The 18,984-nt window shown below is 48.8% G+C and overlaps 1 protein-coding gene across 1 annotated transcript; it reads right to left on the minus strand.

Annotated features, from left to right (window-relative positions):
• Nucleotides 1-7,756: 7,756 nt before the first annotated feature.
• On the minus strand, nt 7,757-10,605 carry LOC109764582 (S-adenosylmethionine synthase 2). Its single transcript, XM_020323388.3, has 2 exons — nt 10,268-10,605; nt 7,757-9,400 (listed from the first exon to the last, which is right to left on the minus strand). Exon 2 carries the CDS (start codon nt 9,377-9,379, stop codon nt 8,195-8,197), a length of 1,185 nt encoding a protein of 394 aa, XP_020178977.1. The 5' UTR covers nt 9,380-9,400; nt 10,268-10,605; the 3' UTR covers nt 7,757-8,194.
• Between the last annotated feature and the right edge of the window lie 8,379 nt (nt 10,606-18,984).

The following is an 18,984-nucleotide window of genomic DNA, read 5'->3' on the forward strand; positions in this document are numbered from 1 at the left end:
TGGAATAAAGAAATGAACTTAATGGAAGATGACGTCATGGCAGGTTATCAGGAATCCAGAAGATGACGTCACGGCGGGTTAAAACCTTCGCACAGATGTAAGCCGGAAAATTTTCTTTCAATAGAATTGAAGATTGAGATGAACCGGTTCAAATCAATCTAGGGCCTAATGTTGAGGATATAACCCTTAGAGTCACCCGCCAGGAGGGGCCGGGTTACTCATAATGGTCATCACGCGAAGCCCGGTACCAAGCTTGAAGACGGCGGGTCAATGATGGGCCTAAGACCCGGAGATGGCTTAAGGCCCGTAGTTATAACCGCCATTATGGTAGAACTTGTAGTGTAAGGCAAGAATAGTTGAGAGTGCGAGCCGGACACTCTTATGAGCCGGTCGGGACTCTGAGAGCCGCTGGGCGTCAACCTCTCTATATAAAGGGGCGACCCGGCGGCGGTTTAAGGACAAGTAAGATATCGTCGAGAGCCAGGCATAGCAATTAAGCTCCCTGGTCATCGAAACCCTAATCAATACCACCCCAACTGGACGTAGGCTTTTACCTTCACCGTAAGGGGCCGAACCAGTATAACCCTCGTGTTCCTTGTCCCGTTTAACCCCTTTAAGCTTCCTAGCGGCGATGGCTCCACGACTAAGTCCTAGCTCGAGGACATCTGCCGTGACAATTCCACGACACGTAGCGATGCTTAAGTCTGTCCGAATCATGTTTGCAATTGCCGCATTTTATGATTATGAAATTTGGCAAATGGATGTCAAAACTGCATTCCTGAATGGATTTCTGGAAGAAGAGTTGTATATGACGCAACCGGAAGGTTTTGTCGATCCAAAGGGAGCTAACAAAGTGTGCAAGCTCCAGCGATCCATTTATGGACTGGTGCAAGCCTCTCGGAGTTGGAATAAACGCTTTGATAGTGTGATCAAAGCATTTGGTTTTGTACAGACTTTTGGAGAAGCCTGTATTTACAAGAAGTGAGTGGGAGCTCTGTAGCATTTCTGATATTATATGTGGATGACATATTGCTGATTGGAAATGATATAGAATTTCTGGATAGCATAAAGGGATACTTGAATAAGAGTTTTTCAATGAAAGACCTCGGTGAAGCTGCGTATATATTGGGCATCAAGATCTATAGAGATAGATCAAGACGCTTGATTGGACTTTCACAAAGCACATACCTTGACAAAGTTTTGAAGAAGTTCAAAATGGATCAAGCAAAGAAAGGGTTCTTGCATGTGTTACAAGGTATGAAGTTGAGTAAGACTCAATGCCCGACCACTGCAGAAGATAGAGAGAAAATGAAAGATGTTCCCTATGCTTCAGCCATAGGCTCTATCATGTATGCAATGCTGTGTACCAGACCTGATGTGTGCCTTGCTATAAGTCTAGCAGGGAGGTACCAAAGTAATCCAGGAGTGGATCACTGGACAGCGGTCAAGAACATCCTGAAATACCTGAAAAGGACTAAAGATATGTTTCTCGTTTATGGAGGTGACAAAGAGCTCATCGTAAATGGTTACGTTGATGCAAGCTTTGACACTGATCCGGACGATTCTAAATCGCAAACCGGATACGTGTTTACATTGAACGGTGGAGCTGTCAGTTGGTGCAGTTCTAAACAAAGCGTCGTGGCGGGATCTACATGTGAAGCGGAGTACATAGCTGCTTCGGAAGCGGCAAATGAAGGAGTCTGGATGAAGGAGTTCATATCCGACCTAGGTGTCACACCTAGTGCATCGGGTCCAATGAAAATCTTTTGTGACAATCCTGGTGCAATTGCCTTGGCGAAGGAATCCAGATTTCACAAGAGAACCAAGCACATCAAGAGACGCTTCAATTCCATCCGAGATTTAGTCCAGGTGGGAGACATAGAAATTTGCAAGATACATACGGATCTGAATGTTGCAGACCCATTGACTAAGCCTCTTCCATGAGCAAAACATGATCAGCACCAAGGCTCCATGGGTGTTAGAATCATTACTGTGTAATCTAGATTATTGACTAGTGCAAGTGGGAGACTGAAGGAAATATGCCCTAGAGGCAATAATAAAGTTATTATTTATTTCCTTATATCATGATAAATGTTTATTATTCATGCTAGAATTGTATTAACCGGAAACATAATACATGTGTGAATACATAGACAAACAGAGTGTCACTAGTATGCCTCTACTTGACTAGCTCGTTGATCAAAGATGGTTAAGTTTCCTAGCCATTGACATGGGTTGTCATTTGATTAACGGGATCACATCATTAGGTGAATGATGTGATTGACTTGACCCATTCCGTTAGCTTAGCACTCGATCTTTTAGTATGTTGCTATTGCTTTCTTCATGACTTATACATGTTCCTATGACTATGAGATTATGCAACTCCCGTTTACCGGAGGAACACTTTGTGTGCTACCAAACGTCACAACGTAACTGGGTGATTATAAAGGTGCACTACAGGTGTCTCCGAAGGTACTTGTTGGGTTGGCGTATTTCGAGATTAGGATTTGTCACTCCGATTGTCGGAGAGGTATCTCTGGGCCCACTCAGTAATGCACATCACTTAAGCCTTGCAAGCATTGCAACTAATGAGTTAGTTGCGGGATGATGTATTACGGAACGAGTAAAGAGACTTGCCGGTAATGAGATTGAACTAGGTATTGAGATACCGACGATCGAATCTCGGGCAAGTAACATACCGATGACAAAGGGAACAACGTATGTTGTTATGCGGTCTGACCGATAAAGATCTTCGTATAATATGTGGGAGCCAATATGAGCATCCAGGTTCCGCTATTGGTTATTGACCGGAGACGTGTCTTGGTCATGTCTACATAGTTCTCGAACCCGTAGGGTCCGCACGCTTAACGTTTCGATGACAGTTATATTATGAGTTTATATGTTTTGATGTACCAAAGATTGTTCGGAGTCCCGGATGTGATCACGGACATGACGAGGAGTCTCGAAATGGTCGAGACATGAAGATTGATATATTGGAAGCCTATATTTGGATATCGGAAGTGTTCCGGGAGAAATCGGGATTTTACCGGAGTACCGGAGGGGTTACCGGAACCCCCCGGGGGTTAATGGGCCATAGTGGGCCTTAGTGGAGAGGAGGAGAGGCGGCCAGGGCAAGGGCCGCGCGCCCCTCCCCCCTAGTCCGAATAGGACAAGGAGAGGGGGGCGGCGCCCCCCCTTTCCTTCTTCTCCTCCACCTCTTTCCCCGTCTTCTCCTAATCCAACAAGGAAAAGGGAGGGAGTCCTACTCCCGGTGGGAGTAGGACTCCTCCTGGCGCGCCCCCTCCTGTCCGGCCGCACCTCCCCCCTTGCTCCTTTATATACGGGGGCAGGGGGCACCCTAGAGACACAACAATTGATCGTTTGATCTTTTAGCCGTGTGCGGTGCCCCCCTCCACCATAGTCCACCTCGATAATACTGTAGCGGTGCTTAGGCGAAGCCCTGTGTCGGTAGAACATCATCATCGTCACCACGCCGTCGTGCTGACGAAACTCTCCCTCAACACTCGGCTGGATCGGAGTTCGAGGGACGTCATCGGGCTGAACGTGTGCTGAACTCGGAGGTGCCGTACGTTCGGTACTTGATCGGTCGGATCGTGAAGACGTACGACTACATCAACCGCGTTGTGCTAACGCTTCCGCTTTCGGTTTACGAGGGTACGTGGACAACACTCTCCCCTCTCGTTGCTATGCATCACCATGATCTTGCGTGTGCGTAGGAATTTTTTTGAAATTACTACGTTCCCCAACACTCTGGCAATCTCATGGTGCAGAGTCTCAGGCAGGCTGTAGAAGCTCATAATGAATAAGAGCAGGCTGGATAGGGACGAGTTAATGAGCATAGTCCGGGCTGCCTTAGAGAGCCACCGCCCCTGCCAAGGCTCAATGTGGTGCTGGAGCTTGCCCACCATGGGGCGCAGCTCGGCCACCGTGAGCCTCGTGTCACTAATGGGTATCCCCAAATAGGTCATGGGAAGCTCCCAAGCGTACAGTTAAGACGGTCTGCGATGCTCTGTCGTTCATCATCGGAGTAGCCCAAGACCATCACCACACTCTTATTGAAGTTAATCCTGAGGCCAGACATCTGCTGAAAGCAGAGCAGGAGGAACTTCAAGTTCGTGATGTCGCTCGCAGACCCTTCCACCATGATAATGGTGCCATCCGCATATTGGAGGAGGGAAATCCCATTTCCTCCTACTAGATGCGGGACTATGCCCTTGATATGGCCCGCTGCCTTGGCCTTATCTAAGATGGCTGCCAGGGCATCAACCACCATGTTCAAGAGGAACGGGGAGAAAGGATCGCCCTGACGCACCCCACAGAGGGTGGGGAAGTATGGGCCAATCTCGCCGTTTATGTTCACCGCGGTCCGGCCCGAGGAGACCATTTGCATCACGCGGGTCACCCAACGGTCGTCGAAGCCCTTCCGGAGCAGGCATTCCCGAAGGAAGGTCCAGCTGACCGTGTCATATGCCTTGTGAAAGTCTAGTTTCAGGAATACCGCCTTGAGGTGTTTGGAGTGCACCTCATGGAGTGCTTCGTGAAATACTAGGACTCCGTCAAGGATATAGCGGCCCTGGATAAATGCCGACTGATCCGGGTGAGTGATCCGGTCAGTTATTGGGGCCACCCTATTGGCGTACCCCTTCGCAAGAATCCGGAAGATGACATTGATCACCGTGATCGGGCGGAATTGGCGGATATCCGAAGTGCCCGTGGCTTTGGGGATGAGGGTGATTATCCCAAAGTTAAGCCTGGTGAGGTCGATGGATCCTACATAGAACTCCTCAAAAAGGGCCATCACTTCTGGCTTGATGACCTCTCAGAAGGTCTGGAAGAACTTCACCGGGAGGCCATCCGGGCCCGGGGCCGAGGACGGATCCATGCCCTTAATGGACGCCCACACCTCGGCCTCGGAAAACGGGGCTGTCAGTGCCACATTGTCCGCGGCCGAGACACAACAGTGGGCCGACCAGATATCTTGCGTGAGGGCAAGCCCTCCCCGAGGGGAGGCAGAGAATAGGCCCGGATGGCCTCCGGCTGCTGCAGAAGGGTCTCTCCGTCCCAAAGAAGCGGGATGGAGTTTTGGCGGTGCCGGCCGTTGGCGATGGCCTGGAAGTAAGCGGTATTGGCATCCCCCTTGAGGACCCAATTCTGCGTACCCCGCAGGCGCCAATATGCCTCCTCGTCCATGTAGATGACCGTGAGCTTGGATATTGATTGAACCGTTGATGAATTTTAGGTGACACACTTCATTTTGTATGTACTTCATTTGCAGCTTGGGGTCCAGATATGTACTCCCTCTGTAAACTAGTATAAGACCTTATACTAGTTTACAGAGGTAGTGCTTCATAACTTTATTCATGGTCTCATTTTGTATTTACTGCATGTTCTGTAACCTGTAATTATCCATATGGGCTTATTATTTTATCATACACTGGATGCTTCCCTCTTTCTTTCAAGCAACGGAGAGCACCGTTTATGCATTATTTCACTTCTTCACTCAACATGTTCTTGAAACTTCTATATTGACAGATCGCAGGAAAGTCTAGCTACTTTCTCTTTTGAAAGTTCAGCTGAAGCCCAGCAAAGTTTGTAAGGCGGGGTGAAAATTGTCACTCTGATGCATGTCGCTCATAGCTGTTAGGTAGATGATTTCTTTTTAGCAGGAAGGATGGGTCTCTAAATCAAAATTTTGATTTAGGAATTATGTTCTCTATTTTATTTGTTCAGGGTCATGTGAGCTTTAGTCCTGTAGGTGAACCTGTTACAAACTGACAATGGAAGAATGCCTTTTTTTGTATATTACTATTTTGGTTGCAAAAGGGAGATAGCATAAAGCAGGAAAGTTTTTTCATTCTGTTCTTTTGTGGATATTCGATATTTTCTATCAATAGCTACAACATAACCCATTTAAGATTTCAACGGTGTAGAAGTTTCCAAAAAATCATGAAAAAAATACTATTAACACTAGGATTATAATGTAAGATGATCTAACGGAGCAATTGAAAAAATACAATTTTGTGTTGCCTTCATATATGTAATTTTTGCCGAGGGCACATAAAGTCATATTTTCCCAATCGCTCTGTTGGAGTTATTTGTTTCACATTTTTTGCGAATTTTCGATCCGTTAAAACCTTAATGGGTTCTGCAGACAACATTTATAGACACAGTTTTAGTTCTGGTACTCCACTGGGTCCTAATATAATTAACTTTCAGAGAATGATGGGATTTACCTCAGCAATTGCATATTTCATATATTGGATAGTAAATCTATGAAACACTGTCACTATGTTCTTCTGCAAGTTTCTGTTGATTACATTCATGCATGTTTATGTTTAGAGTCAAAACAAGTCCTACAAATACGATGCCATGGTTTATTTTCAGATTCTGGAAATAATTAAATGCCAGTTTATAAGTATTTATACTAAAAATGATATCTCTGCCATCCTCTCATGCCAATGCGGCAATACTTCCAGTCCGAATTCATATTTGGCTTTGCCAGTTTCATAGAAATGCTACCTGAATACTGGAGTAGCAACCGTGTATGAGAAAAGCCTTTTATTTATTTATTGAGAGTTCATTTGTATCGACATCTACTATCTTTGGTCCTTTCCAAGGGCCAATAAGAAAGGGCAAGTTATATATGTTAACTGTCATGGGTACTTTGCTTAAGAGTACTTGCAGGTTTTCATACCACTCTATCACTAGGATTTCCTTTCATTTTTTCCTTACACTCTAGGTAAAATATGAATAGCCTCCACTTTGCAAGTAGTTTTTATCATAGTGTGGTAAGCATTGAGAATTTGTTCATCATACCTCTCAGGTTTACTGGAAGTATTGTGGTCGGCAGGCAGGAATCATGTTCCAATTACGCCCAGAAGATTTTCATCCTTTTTCTAGCTTCATTGAAGATAAATGTATTATGGAAATTGCAACCTTCCAGGTCGGTGCTTGATCACCTATTCGTATAAATTTATTTGTTGTGGCAGATAAAGAATAATTTTTGCACGTACCTCACCCTATCCCAACTTGGTCGGTTTACTAATGCCGTGTTCGTATCATGTCTTCTGTTTCTACAGTTAATTTGTTATTGGACATTGGTGATGATCAGGTGAGTGAAGAAACATTCCAAGTATCAGATTTTTCTAAAACCAATACCCCGGGTGGTAAGCTCAGACACTCACACTCATAATGTAAACCGATTTGGATACACGTAAAATGTCTTGGTTTACTGTAATGAGAAAACCTTTCTGCCGACAGCACTGCAATGCAACATTCAATAAACAGAACTCAATTTTAATATTCTGTTGAACTTTAAAAAACTCTAATTGAATAAAGGAATATATCATGCTCTCAGAGTTTTATCAGTCAGTACGTTATACATGTGTACCAGGAGCATTGGTTTTGCTTCAACCGCTCCTGCTGTCACGGCTAAATCTAGCAGGAAAATATAAAAGGAGAGTGTCAGGCCGAGCAGGCCATATGGACAACCAGCCCATCACACAATGATCAGCAAACAATTCCAACCAAAGTCAGGGGGAAAAGAGTGACCGGCGACGAAACGCGGCACGGCAAGGCGCGTGGACAGCAGTTTACACCAAACCTGATCAATGTATATGATGATTCGAGAGTCATAGTGTGTGTGTGTGTGTGTCAAGAACAGAGTCAGTCAAGTGAACAGAGGCAGTATAAATCCAGATCCCATCAAATCACTTCTGCTTGAGTTGGGCTTACATTTACCAATTGCATAAACCATGATTAAAAACCTTGAACAATATATAAAGTACAGTACTGCTTAGAAGAATGACAATTTGGGAACAATAGGGCAATAGAATTACACATGGCTCTTTAAACTCTGGAAGAAAGAGCATTATGAGGAGAGCATTATGAGGGGAAACTACACAAAACAGAATATGAAAAGTGAAAGTGACGAAGTGACAGAGCAAATTGCACATCACTCAGCAGTTTCAGCAGACTCAAAAAGAAAAGGAAAAATATATGAAATGATACACCAGTAAGAAAACTTAGCACTGATCACTAGACGGCACGACCAGTGTAGCACGTCGCGGTGATGTCGAATGCTTCTTCTTACTTCCCAGGAGCAAAAGGATCCCGCCTTTGTCGAACTTGAGAGGCAGCAGACCAAGAATAACCCCAATGTGATGTCTTGTTCTTAGGCAGATGCCTTGTCGAACTTGAGGGGCTTCACCACCTCCCAGGTGAAGTCGGCATCATCGCGGCCAAAGTGACCGTAAGCAGCGGTCTTGATGAACCTGTTTCCACCTTTCTTCAAGTCCAGGTTGATGCTGATCATCCCGGGCCTGAAGTCAAAGTTCTCCTTCACGAGCTTGAGGATCTCCCTGTCGGGGATCTTGCCGGTGCCGTAGGAGTCGACGAACACAGACAAAGGCTCAGGCACACCGATGGCGTATGAGATCTGCACAATGCAGCGGCGTGCGAGGCCGCTGGCGATGATGCTCTTGGCGGCCTGCCTGGCAATGTAGGCGCCACTACGGTCGACCTTGGTTGGGTCCTTGCCAGAGAAGGCACCGCCGCCGTGGGCTCCCCAGCCACCATAGGTGTCGATGATGATCTTGCGGCCGGTGAGACCGGCGTCACCGTGGGGGCCGCCGATGACGAAGCGGCCAGACGGGTTCAGGTGGAAGATGGTGTTCTCATCGAGGTACTTTGCGGGGATCACCGGCTTGATGACATGCTCCTTGAGGTCCGCAGCAATCTCGTCGTTGGTGACGGTCTCGTCGTGCTGGGTGGAGATGAGGACGGTGTGCACACGAACAGGTACCATGGCACCATCCTCGTTTAGGTACTCAATGGTGACCTGGGTCTTTCCGTCAGGCCTGAGCCAGGCGCAGGTGCCATTCTTGCGGACCTCGGTAAGGCGAGCTCCAAGCTTGGTGGCGAGCATGTGGGTGAGGGGCATCAGCTCAGGAGTCTCATCGGTGGCGTAGCCGAACATGATGCCCTGGTCACCGGCACCGATCTCTTCGGGGCGCTTGGTGAAGTGTCCGTGAACACCCTGGGCAATGTCAGGGGATTGCTGCTCGATGTTGACAAGCACCTTGCAATGGTCAGCATCGAGACCGACGTCGTCAGAGATGAAGCCGATGTTGCGGCAGGTGTCGCGGACGATCTTCTCGTAGTCGACGGTGGCCTTGGTGGTGATCTCGCCAAAGACCATGACCATGTTGGTCTTGGTGCAGGTCTCGCAGGCAACCTTGCTGTCGGGATCCTGGGCCAGGCAGGCGTCCAAGACGGCGTCAGAGACCTGGTCGCACAGCTTGTCGGGATGGCCCTCGTTCACGGACTCGGACGTGAAGAGGAACGTCTCAGCCGCCATTTCTTCCGTGCTAGCGATGCTCTGCGAATAGAAGAAAATCCAACAATTAGAATCAAACACATATGAGTCGTGCCACAAAATCACGGCACTGTCCCAGCTACAGAGCATTATATAGATGAGAACTCTTATGACTAATCTACACGTCCAGGCACAACAAGAAAAAAACACCCCAAAACAAGAAAAATAACAAACAGGCCCCTGAGGGGGGTGATTGCTGAACCATCCTGAATCTACCGCCGTCTTCCACACGCCGTCAAAGCCGCCATCGGAGGAAGGAGCGACGAGAGCCACGAGCCGAAGACCCGCCGGACGCCATCGCATCGAAGCTTTAAAGATCCGAAGGAAGGGCACATCTCACTATGGCCCATCGGCCGAGGAGCACCCCGTGCCTGGCGAGCCTCAGATCCGCCGTCCCCGGCCGACCACGTCAAAAAGGCCTGCCAACGACCAATCAACCCTGCGCCAGAAGAGAAACCGCCGCCGCCGTCGTCATGAGAAGCAACACCAGCCGGCGACCCCGTGTACACATCCACCCGGCCACACAGCAGCCCAAGATCAAGAACCGCCGTGAGGACGACACAGCTGGAAAAACAAAAGATCCATAGCAAAGTGACGACGACGACGCCACGCCGACCACACCCCGACGCGCAGATACACCAGGCTGGCCGCTCCGACGAGGAGCCGCAGCACAATTATTGGGCGTAGCGCCACCGGCCGGATACAGCGACCCACCCACCTACCAACCCCTTTCGCCTCTCTCTTTTTAACTAACTAGCCATGTTTTCATCACGACAAAGCTAGTAATTAAGCGACCCACGTATGATGGAAAAGAAGAAGATAAATTAGACATGGATGATCGAAGCATGATCAGGACGCGGTGAAGCTAACCTTGTGCAGTTGTGCTGATGCTATTCTTCAGGAGGCCGAAGAACCGAAAGGAAGAGGTCGAATGTATGCACGGTGTTGTCCGGAGATCCAGGCCGCGCAATTTATAGGAGCGGAGGCCCCGCAAGGTCGTGCATGAGTGTTGCTGGTGCGAGTGCGGGACTGCACAACCTGTGCTGCAGCCCGTTGCTGAAGCCCTCCTCGCCACCAAACCCCATTTTTTGCGGTGGGTCAGATCACCTACCAACCATCTACTTTATTTTCTTCCCCACTTGCCCTTTTTTTTAGAAGATCTTCTCCACTTGCCTTGCCTAAGTGAGCTGCCTCCGTCAATTTACTATGGACGTGTTTGGTAGGCTATCTGTAGCTAAGTATGCGTGTATAGTTTTCGTCAGTTTTTTTTAAAACACCTGTTTTATTCATATTCTTTTTTTTGTGGGGTAGTTTTATTCATATTCGATACACTGATTTGAATTTAAGATCCAAGAAAGTAACTCGTATAACTAATAAAATCCCTTGGAAACACCTTCTTCGTGGTATTAATCTCTCCTAGAAGAAATTCTTCAAAGACTTTGGTAAAGAGGATGGCTGCAATTGGACTGGAGCAACGATGTTATCCCTCTTTCACCCGCACGAATATTGCCAATAATGATTTTTGAAAGCGCCTTGAGTCACCCATCACAGAAGATGAAAAGCCTTAATTGATGAACGTACTTGGGCCGGGGATGATCCCCTAGAAGTGCAGGACGTCGAAATACGATATCTTCACCATGGTGTCGATGAAATATTTCACCTCCATAAAGAATGAAACCAACAAAAAAAAGGCTTGACACGCTAACATAAACTCATCATATCTGAATAACCGGATCTGCGAGGACAGAAAATTCTCTAACCTCATGGCACAGCCAAAAGAACGAGAGTGTACTTTTGTTTTCACAAAATACAAAGATCACTAGACGCTGAGGAAGAACATGAAACTCTTGAAGATGTGAGGTCCCCCACCTCGCAGTGCCAGTATGGTAGTTGGAGGCGAGGGAACCAAAAGTCCCTAGCGGTGGTTGGCGGTGGGGCTGCAGCTGTGCTGTTCACGAGCCCTAGACAAATAGAGTTAGGTCGCCAGTTTGGTTGCCTGTGTTTTCCGTTGGGATTGTATGACACATAACACAAAGGACTCATGGGCCTGCCTGAGGAGGAACCCTCTCCCCCTTTACTGCTCAAACCTCATTCACACGTTATTCTCTCGCCACCATCTGGTCTCACCGATGGCCGCTCCACCATCGTGTAGCCCTAATCCTTGTCCCGTCGGCTGCAACCACCAGCACTGTGTCGGAGTGTGTAGTCAGGACACCATGGATCAATGATACCCTGTATGAGTTCGGCCAAGGCCTAAGGGGGTGTTTGGTTCAGAAGTCCTATGACTTTTTCTAGTCCCAGAGACTAATCAAAAAAGACTCTCTGGTAGAGTCTTTTTCTAGTCCCTGTAGAAAAAGTCCCCCTCGTTTGGTTCCTAGGGACTTTTTCTAGTCTCTGGGACTAAAAAGTCCCTGAACCAAACACCCCCTAAAACACTTTGTCACACCACGAGCAAAAGATCACACAAGGACACCGGGATTTTTTATATAGGTTTACGCCACCGTGCTAGCGTAAAACCCTACTTCTTGTTCTTATTGATATGGAATGGGGGACTGCAAGTGCTGGAGTGTTACAAAGATGGTGGTCAGGGTGCGACCATTGATGGTTGGGGTCCTAGCTAGAGTACCTGAGCACTCCTAACTCTTAACCCTCTTGCCTTCTTTGGGATGAGGCTGCTACTTGGTATTCTCCTTGGGATTGGTGTATGCTGATGAGCTCTATGTTGGTTGTGATGTGTCTTTCTCCTCCCCTATAAATGACCTCGGTTCTCCCCTTATATAGGTCTAGGGGCACGACAATGGTCGCCTAATTGTGTGTGAACGGGTGCACAAAGTTGTAGGTGTTGCATGCAACTTGTTGTCAGTTTTGTCAGTAGATGACCTGACACTAGTAGTGTCAGGTACTCAAGTGCTTCTGCTTGATGTGACGCGCCACACCGTCCTTCTTCTGTTTAAGGAATGTGCTATGGTTGGGTCACATCATTCTACCGCTGAGACCCAGCCATGACCAGCTCGAGACGCCCGTCCGTTCTGGTCTTCGTCATGATGGCCTATTTTCGTAGGCCGGTGGCGGGCTATGAGGTATAGTCTGGACGGGCATTAAATGCTCAGTCGGTGGAGTGTTGCGCAAGGGCCACCAGCCCTTGCAACACGTGTGTTGGCTGCTCAGGGCTCCAACCCCAGATTCTGTCACTACCAGCATCATTTGCTTCCCCGATGATCCTTTGTGATTGGTGTTGTCATAGTAGCCATGTATCAATGCATGTCTTCTGGTGGGAAATAATAGTCAAAAGGTAAATGAACCTTTTCCCAAGTTTTAATCTGATTTGGTTTTTTCAATGAAGCCCATTTACGTAAAATTAGGGATACCTCTGTTCCCAATAATCTGTCACGCTGGTGCGATGACTTGACCCGAGAAGGGGGTGTGGACCCCGTTCAGTTGGTGAGGGCTCTGAAGGCCCCTTCCCACTTTTGCACAAGGTCGCGGTCGGCGACTAACGATCGCTCATCGACGTTCGTAGTCGTGCCAGCGGCGATAAGTACTTCATTTGCTATGATAGTGTGGATGAGGATTGCGAGTGCCGGCACAACGGTCGCGCCCAAGGCAGGGATTTTGACTTCATCGCGAGGGTTTTCTTCCCTTGCTCCAACCCAATTTGATGTTCCTTCGACCGGTACCTCGACTGAGGCGGCCAAAACTTCGCTTGATGCGACTCTGATTTCGACCGTGACAGGGGCGAGGTCAATTTGATGTTCCTTCGCTCGCTCCTGCTCCACCTCCACCTCCGGCGGCATTGTAAGTACAATGCACCTCTCTTTGTAGATTGGAATTTTTAGGTTAGATGCTTCTCCCGATTTGCGGATTGGATCGTTTGCACTGATCCAAACACGCCTGCTGAACTGACTAGATTGTTTTTGTTTCTTGTTTTTTTGAACTGGCTAGATTAGATTCGATTTTACCACCGATTGTGGATTGCTTTGATTGGCAGAGGATTGGTAGGATTGCTATGTGTGCTCACTCATGTGTTCATGACTAGACTGATTGGTAGGACTGCTCACTGATCTGTAGACTGATTGCTAGGATTGCTAGTATATGTGTAGACTGATTACTAGGATTGCTATAAAAAGCAAATTAAATGAACATCAATATTTTTTTTTTGCGGGTGAAATGAACATCAATATTACATTGATGTTTTCTCAGGAGGTCATCTGAGCGAACGAACTTTCTGTATAGGAGGCTCGTTTGAGCAAACAACATCATGAGAGAGTGCACTTCTAACGTACAGAAAAAAAAATCATGCTGAAAAGAAAAAATGCGATGCTAGTAGAAAAAAATATTAGGAATTTGTCATGCTGCAGCAGAGTAAATTGACATGTGTTTTAGCAATTTATCATGATGCAACATAGAGAAATGTCAGGCTAAAAAGAAAACAAAATTTTGCCACACATGTTCATGAATTTTCATGCTATATCAAATAGGCTTGCAATGCTCCATAAGAGAATTCCCATGCTATATGAAAATAATTTTTGCCTACGTCATGAGGAATTGCCATGCTGACAGAACGACATTGTCATGCCACGTCAGATAGACTATTGAAAAACAGCCGCGCTAAATAAGCGCTGCGCCGCAAATTTGGCCATTTTAGCGTCCGCGCAACCGGTAGAGTGGCTCCAGCGGGCGCGCGGCATATGGAGTTGGGCGCGAGGTTCGAATCGCCAACTCGCGCTGTGTATTTGGGACGCCCGCTTCCGCGCACGGCACACACGAGCGCTCGCGCCGCACTCTCTCCTCCCCGCCACTTTCGCCCCGCGCGCGCCGGCGCCGGTGAACTGGACCCGATGGACGCACGTGCCGGCACCCCGCTCACCCCATCCTACAGCCGCAACCCCTCCACCGCAGCCGCCGCAAACCCTAGCGCAGGGAGCGTTGGCCTTGCCTCCGCCGGAGCTCCTCCGAGCATCGGCCTCGCGCGCGGCCTCTTCATGCCGCCGCGGATGACCTCGGCGGCGGGTGGCGTCGCGCCGGCGCCGCCCCGTGCCCCCGCCCCCCCCCCCTCGAAGCTCCCCAATGCGGCGCGGCCGAAGAAGGGAAAGACATCCGCGAAGAAGAACAAGGCGGCGGACGGCTCCGGCACCTCGAAGGCGAGGAGGAAGAAGCTTGCAGGGCGTGTGACGGGCGTGGCGGCTACCGAAGCGCCAGCGAGCTCACTCGTTGAGTCGGCGGCCGACGCGCACAACGTGTTCGACGATATGCCCCAAAGGTAGAAATTTTTTCCAACTTTTCTTTTCTTGTTATTTTTTGAATGCATTCATATAGATAGCTTATTTGCATTGTTCTATATATTTTGTAGTCTCAACGATGATGCATACATGTCAACTATGGGTGTTGGCTCCAACAATTCGCATTGGTCTCAAACCAATTACATGCACTTTGATGACCGTGAGTTCGAGGTGGACGAGGATGGTGAGGGCATTGTCGACGCACCGAAAGGAAGAGCGGGCAATTACACCAACGCCGAAGACATCTTACTATGCAATACTTGGTTGCAAGTGTCGAGGGATCCATCCGTTGGAGGTGATCAAAGTAGAGATGCTTATTGGAACCGGATGAAGGAACACTTTGATGTTCGCAACGTGAGTGGAATTGACCACTTCGAGCGATCTCTTCGGTCCCGGTGGTCGACAATCAACAAGGATTGTCAAAAGTGGGCGGCCGCACAAAAGGCGGTTGACAAGTTGAACCCAAGTGGCACCAATGAGGACGATAGAGTAAGTGCCATTTCATCCATGTTCATCATACTTGTTGTTGGTGTTTGAAGTGCTAACTTGTTTTGTTTTCATGTAGTTCAACATTGCACAAAACTTGTTCAAAGGAGAGGAGAAGAGGACCAAGAAGGGGAAGATCAAGAAAGGAAGACCATTTACCTTGGCTCATTGCTATGACGTGTTGAAGGATGATGAGAAATGGAAGAAGCGTGATGATTTGATGATTTGGATTTGAGCAACAAACGCAAGCGAACAATTGAGTTGGATGATAATGATGAGGAGGAGGATGCATCAAGTGATGACGGCAAGAGAAGCCCCACACCCAACTCGGTTTCATACTCGAAGCCAAAACGACCGGATGGGTGCAAGAAAGACGCAAAAGAAAAGAAAAAGAGGAAAGGAGATGATGAGCTCAAAAATGCTATGGAAGCTATTGTGAAGGCAAGAAAAGAAGCCAACGAGGTGAGGAAAATGGCAAGGAACCAAGATGCCGCGGCCGAGGAGAGGAGGTTGGCGGCCGAGGAGAGGAGGGTGGCGGCCGAGGAGAGGAGGGTGGCGGCCGAGGAGAGGAAGGTGCCTTTGGAGGAGAGGAAGGTGAGCAATGAGGAGCGGACTAGATTGTTGGAATGGGCACTTGTTCTTCTTGGACACATCTATCCTCAATGAGGCGCAAAAGGAGTATGTCAATCTTGCCCGTGAAGAAGTCTTGATCCAAAAAAGAGCCATGATTCGCGCAATGGGTGGCGGTGGCCTTGGCGCCATGGGTGGCGGTGGCCTTGGCGCCATGGGAGGCATGGGTGGCTTCGGAGCTACCGTGGGCGGCTTAGGTGCCATGGGTGGCTTTGGAGATATCATGGAGACCATGGGAGGCATGGGTGGTTTTGGAGCACCCCTCGGCGCCATGGCCGCCATGGGAGGCATGAGTTTTGCTTCTCTCATGGGAGGCATGGGTGCACCTCCGGCCGCCATGGGCGGAATGTCTTCCGGTGTGCCTCACACACCTTCCCATGAAAATGCCGTTGAAGATCTTGCCAACACCGTCCGAGCTTCACGTGATGCGGTGCGCGACAATGATGAGGAGGAGGAGGAAGAATCATCTTCAGAGGAGGAAGAATCGTCTTCGGAAGATGAGCACGAAGACGACGACGAGGCTTGATGTGTCTTTCGTTTGTGTCATGAACTTGGTTTGCACTTTGAACTTAGTTGGATGAACTTGTGGGCATGATTTTGAACTTGTGGGCATGAACTTTTATTCATCAACTTGTTTGTGTGAAATTTATATGCCATGTTCATTGCATTTTGAATGTTTGAAATCCATTTTATGTCCAAAATGCAATATATGGAAATGCCCCGGCGAGTCGCGCGCGCTGCATTTTTTGCGCGCTGCTGGAGCGACGCGTGCGCTGCATTTTAGCGCGGCTGTTGAAGCCAGCTGCCGGCCGCGCCAAACCAGGCGAAGGACGCGCGGCAAAGTAGTTTTTAGCGTGCGGCTTGTTGGGCGGCTGTTGGAGATGCTTTTAGATGCAAAAAATTTCATCTGGCTGGATTTTGAGGGGAGGTTAAGGGATAAGACCGGGGCGTGTCATTCGCTCAGATTGTCATGGGGAACAAACATTCAGTGTCATACGCTCAAAAAGATGCATTGAAGCGAATAGGGATTGACATATGTGTCAGTGATTTGCACACAAGAATTAGACGTACCAAAGAGCGTTCTCTAGGATCTGCTCCCCCCTCCTCCCTCGCGTCGCCCCGCAGGGGCGACTCGGGGGCGATCCAGATCCCGTTCGTCGCCACCCCCCTTCCTCCGCTTCTCCCCTTGCCGCCGCCGGAGGCAGCCGTCGGCAACCACGTGCGGACGCCGATGAGGGTGGCGGCGAGGTCTTCGGTCGCGTTTCCTCCCTGGGAACGGACCTAGGGTTCCAGGCGGCGGCCTTGGTGGCGTGGGCGGCGCCGTCCCGACGGCGGGCGGCGGACGCCGGAGTTGGGGCCGCCTCCCCTCGGCTGCGTGGGCGGCGAGGCGGCGGTGGACTGGGGCGTCGTGCGTTGGGGCCCCCGCGTCCCTCTTCACCAGATCTGAAGACGGTGTCCCGTCGCTTGCAGCAGCCTCCTCTATGTTAGGTTCGACCCGATCTGGTTGTTGGCTGCGTGGATGTGGAGTGGGGTGCTCTGGATCGGGGTAACCCCTTGGCCTCCGGCGGCGGCGGCGGCCACCTCGTCGTCTCCTTCCTGAAGGCGGCGTTGAGGTTCACCTCCCCCTCCTCCCCTTCCCCTGCACCCGGGTGAAAGCCCACAACTTTGGTTTGGGCGGCGGCGGCGCCATGGCAGCGTCGTTACCTTTTTGAACGCGCCGTTTTGGGTCTGTGGGGGGGCGGGCAGGCTGTTGTGAGCTTCGGGAGCTCCCGGTGGCGGCGGCTTCTCCTTCTGGTGGTGACTCTTCGCCATGGATGACCAGTTCCCTCCTATGGCCATCGTGCTCTCCCCCATGTGGTTCTGTCTGCCCGGCGGATAAACGCCCACGGCCTGGGCTAGAGGGGATAGTGGTCCCTCTTCGGCGACATGGACGCGACGGTGGCTGAGTTGGTGGCCTTGGCGAGCTCTGGTTCCTCCTAGTGGCTGTGTTGCTCAAATCAGTGCCGTGTCTTCTTGGGACGCCTATGGTCCTTGCCTTGCATCAACAACATGCTTCAATTGTGGGCTGCTGCTTGTGTTCGATGTGCTTGCTGGAGTGGTCGCGCCCTTTGCCTTCGGTCGGCCTGACATCTATGGCGAGCTTGCTCTCGGGGAGCAGTTTCTCCTTGTCGACGCCGCAGCATCACTCAAGCCTGTGCGTGAAGAGTTGGCCCTCGTCTGTTGGTGGTGGCTTTCAATCTTGTTGGCTTCAGGTGCAGAACGATCTCTTCCGGTGGCGCGATTCCCCTCAAGAACTTAGATCTTCAAGTTGTAGCCTTTTCTTTTATCGTTGCGCTTGTGCTTTCCTTTAGCTCCTTGTATCGGCCGCTGTAGGGTTGCATCCCTGTCTTATTTTCTTTCCTTGTTGCTGGGTCTGTTTCCGCTGTAATCCTGGCCGGTTGATAGCTTTGTTAATTCAAAGCCGGGCTATGCTCGAGCCCTTCTCGGGCTCGGATTGTGTCTTTCCCTAAAAAAAGAGCGTTCTCTAGAAAAACCATTCGGAGGAAGCGTCAACTCAATAGTTTTCCGAACAAACTCTACTATATCAATCTTCCTAGGGGTTAAAGGCCTCCCATTCCACCGAGGACATTGGTTTTTTGATTGGGTTCCTAATTTTGACTTGGTCAATAATTTTTCTAGACGCTCTCTCATCCAAATGAGATGTTTAATTTTAAATTTAGTTTATGATTTGGACCAGCCAATGATTTCTCAAATCAATCGGTAACAACATGCTTATAAAAATATATTAGTCTCATGGACGCTCTCTGTAGCATCAATATGATTTTGGATTGAGTTCCCAATTTTGTTTTGGTCAACAATTTCTCAATAAGCCCCCTCATTCAAGTGAGGTGTTCAATTTTGAATTTGATTCATGAATTTGATTGTCAATGATTTCTCAAATCAATTCATAACAACCAGCTTATGAAAATAAATCAGTCTCGCATCAACATGTGACACTATAGCACCAATATATATAATATTATCATCGCTACAAGAAACTTTCTTGCATATGTATGGGTTAATTTGCAAATAACACATAATTATACACCAGAGAGAGACCATCAAAATACTTCATTATAAACAAAAAACACTTCGGTTGTAAAAAAAACACTTCATCATCTCCACACACCAAACCAAAGAATTTTATTTATG

Source organism: Aegilops tauschii, chromosome 6, assembly GCF_002575655.3.
Source record: "Aegilops tauschii subsp. strangulata cultivar AL8/78 chromosome 6, Aet v6.0, whole genome shotgun sequence".
Taxonomy (NCBI): domain Eukaryota; kingdom Viridiplantae; phylum Streptophyta; class Magnoliopsida; order Poales; family Poaceae; genus Aegilops; species Aegilops tauschii.

Excerpts from the sequence above, each read along its gene's own strand:
- LOC109764582 (XM_020323388.3), bottom strand. The coding sequence starts at position 9,379 with ATGGCGGCTGAGACGTTCCTCTTCACGTCCGAGTCCGTGAACGAGGGC.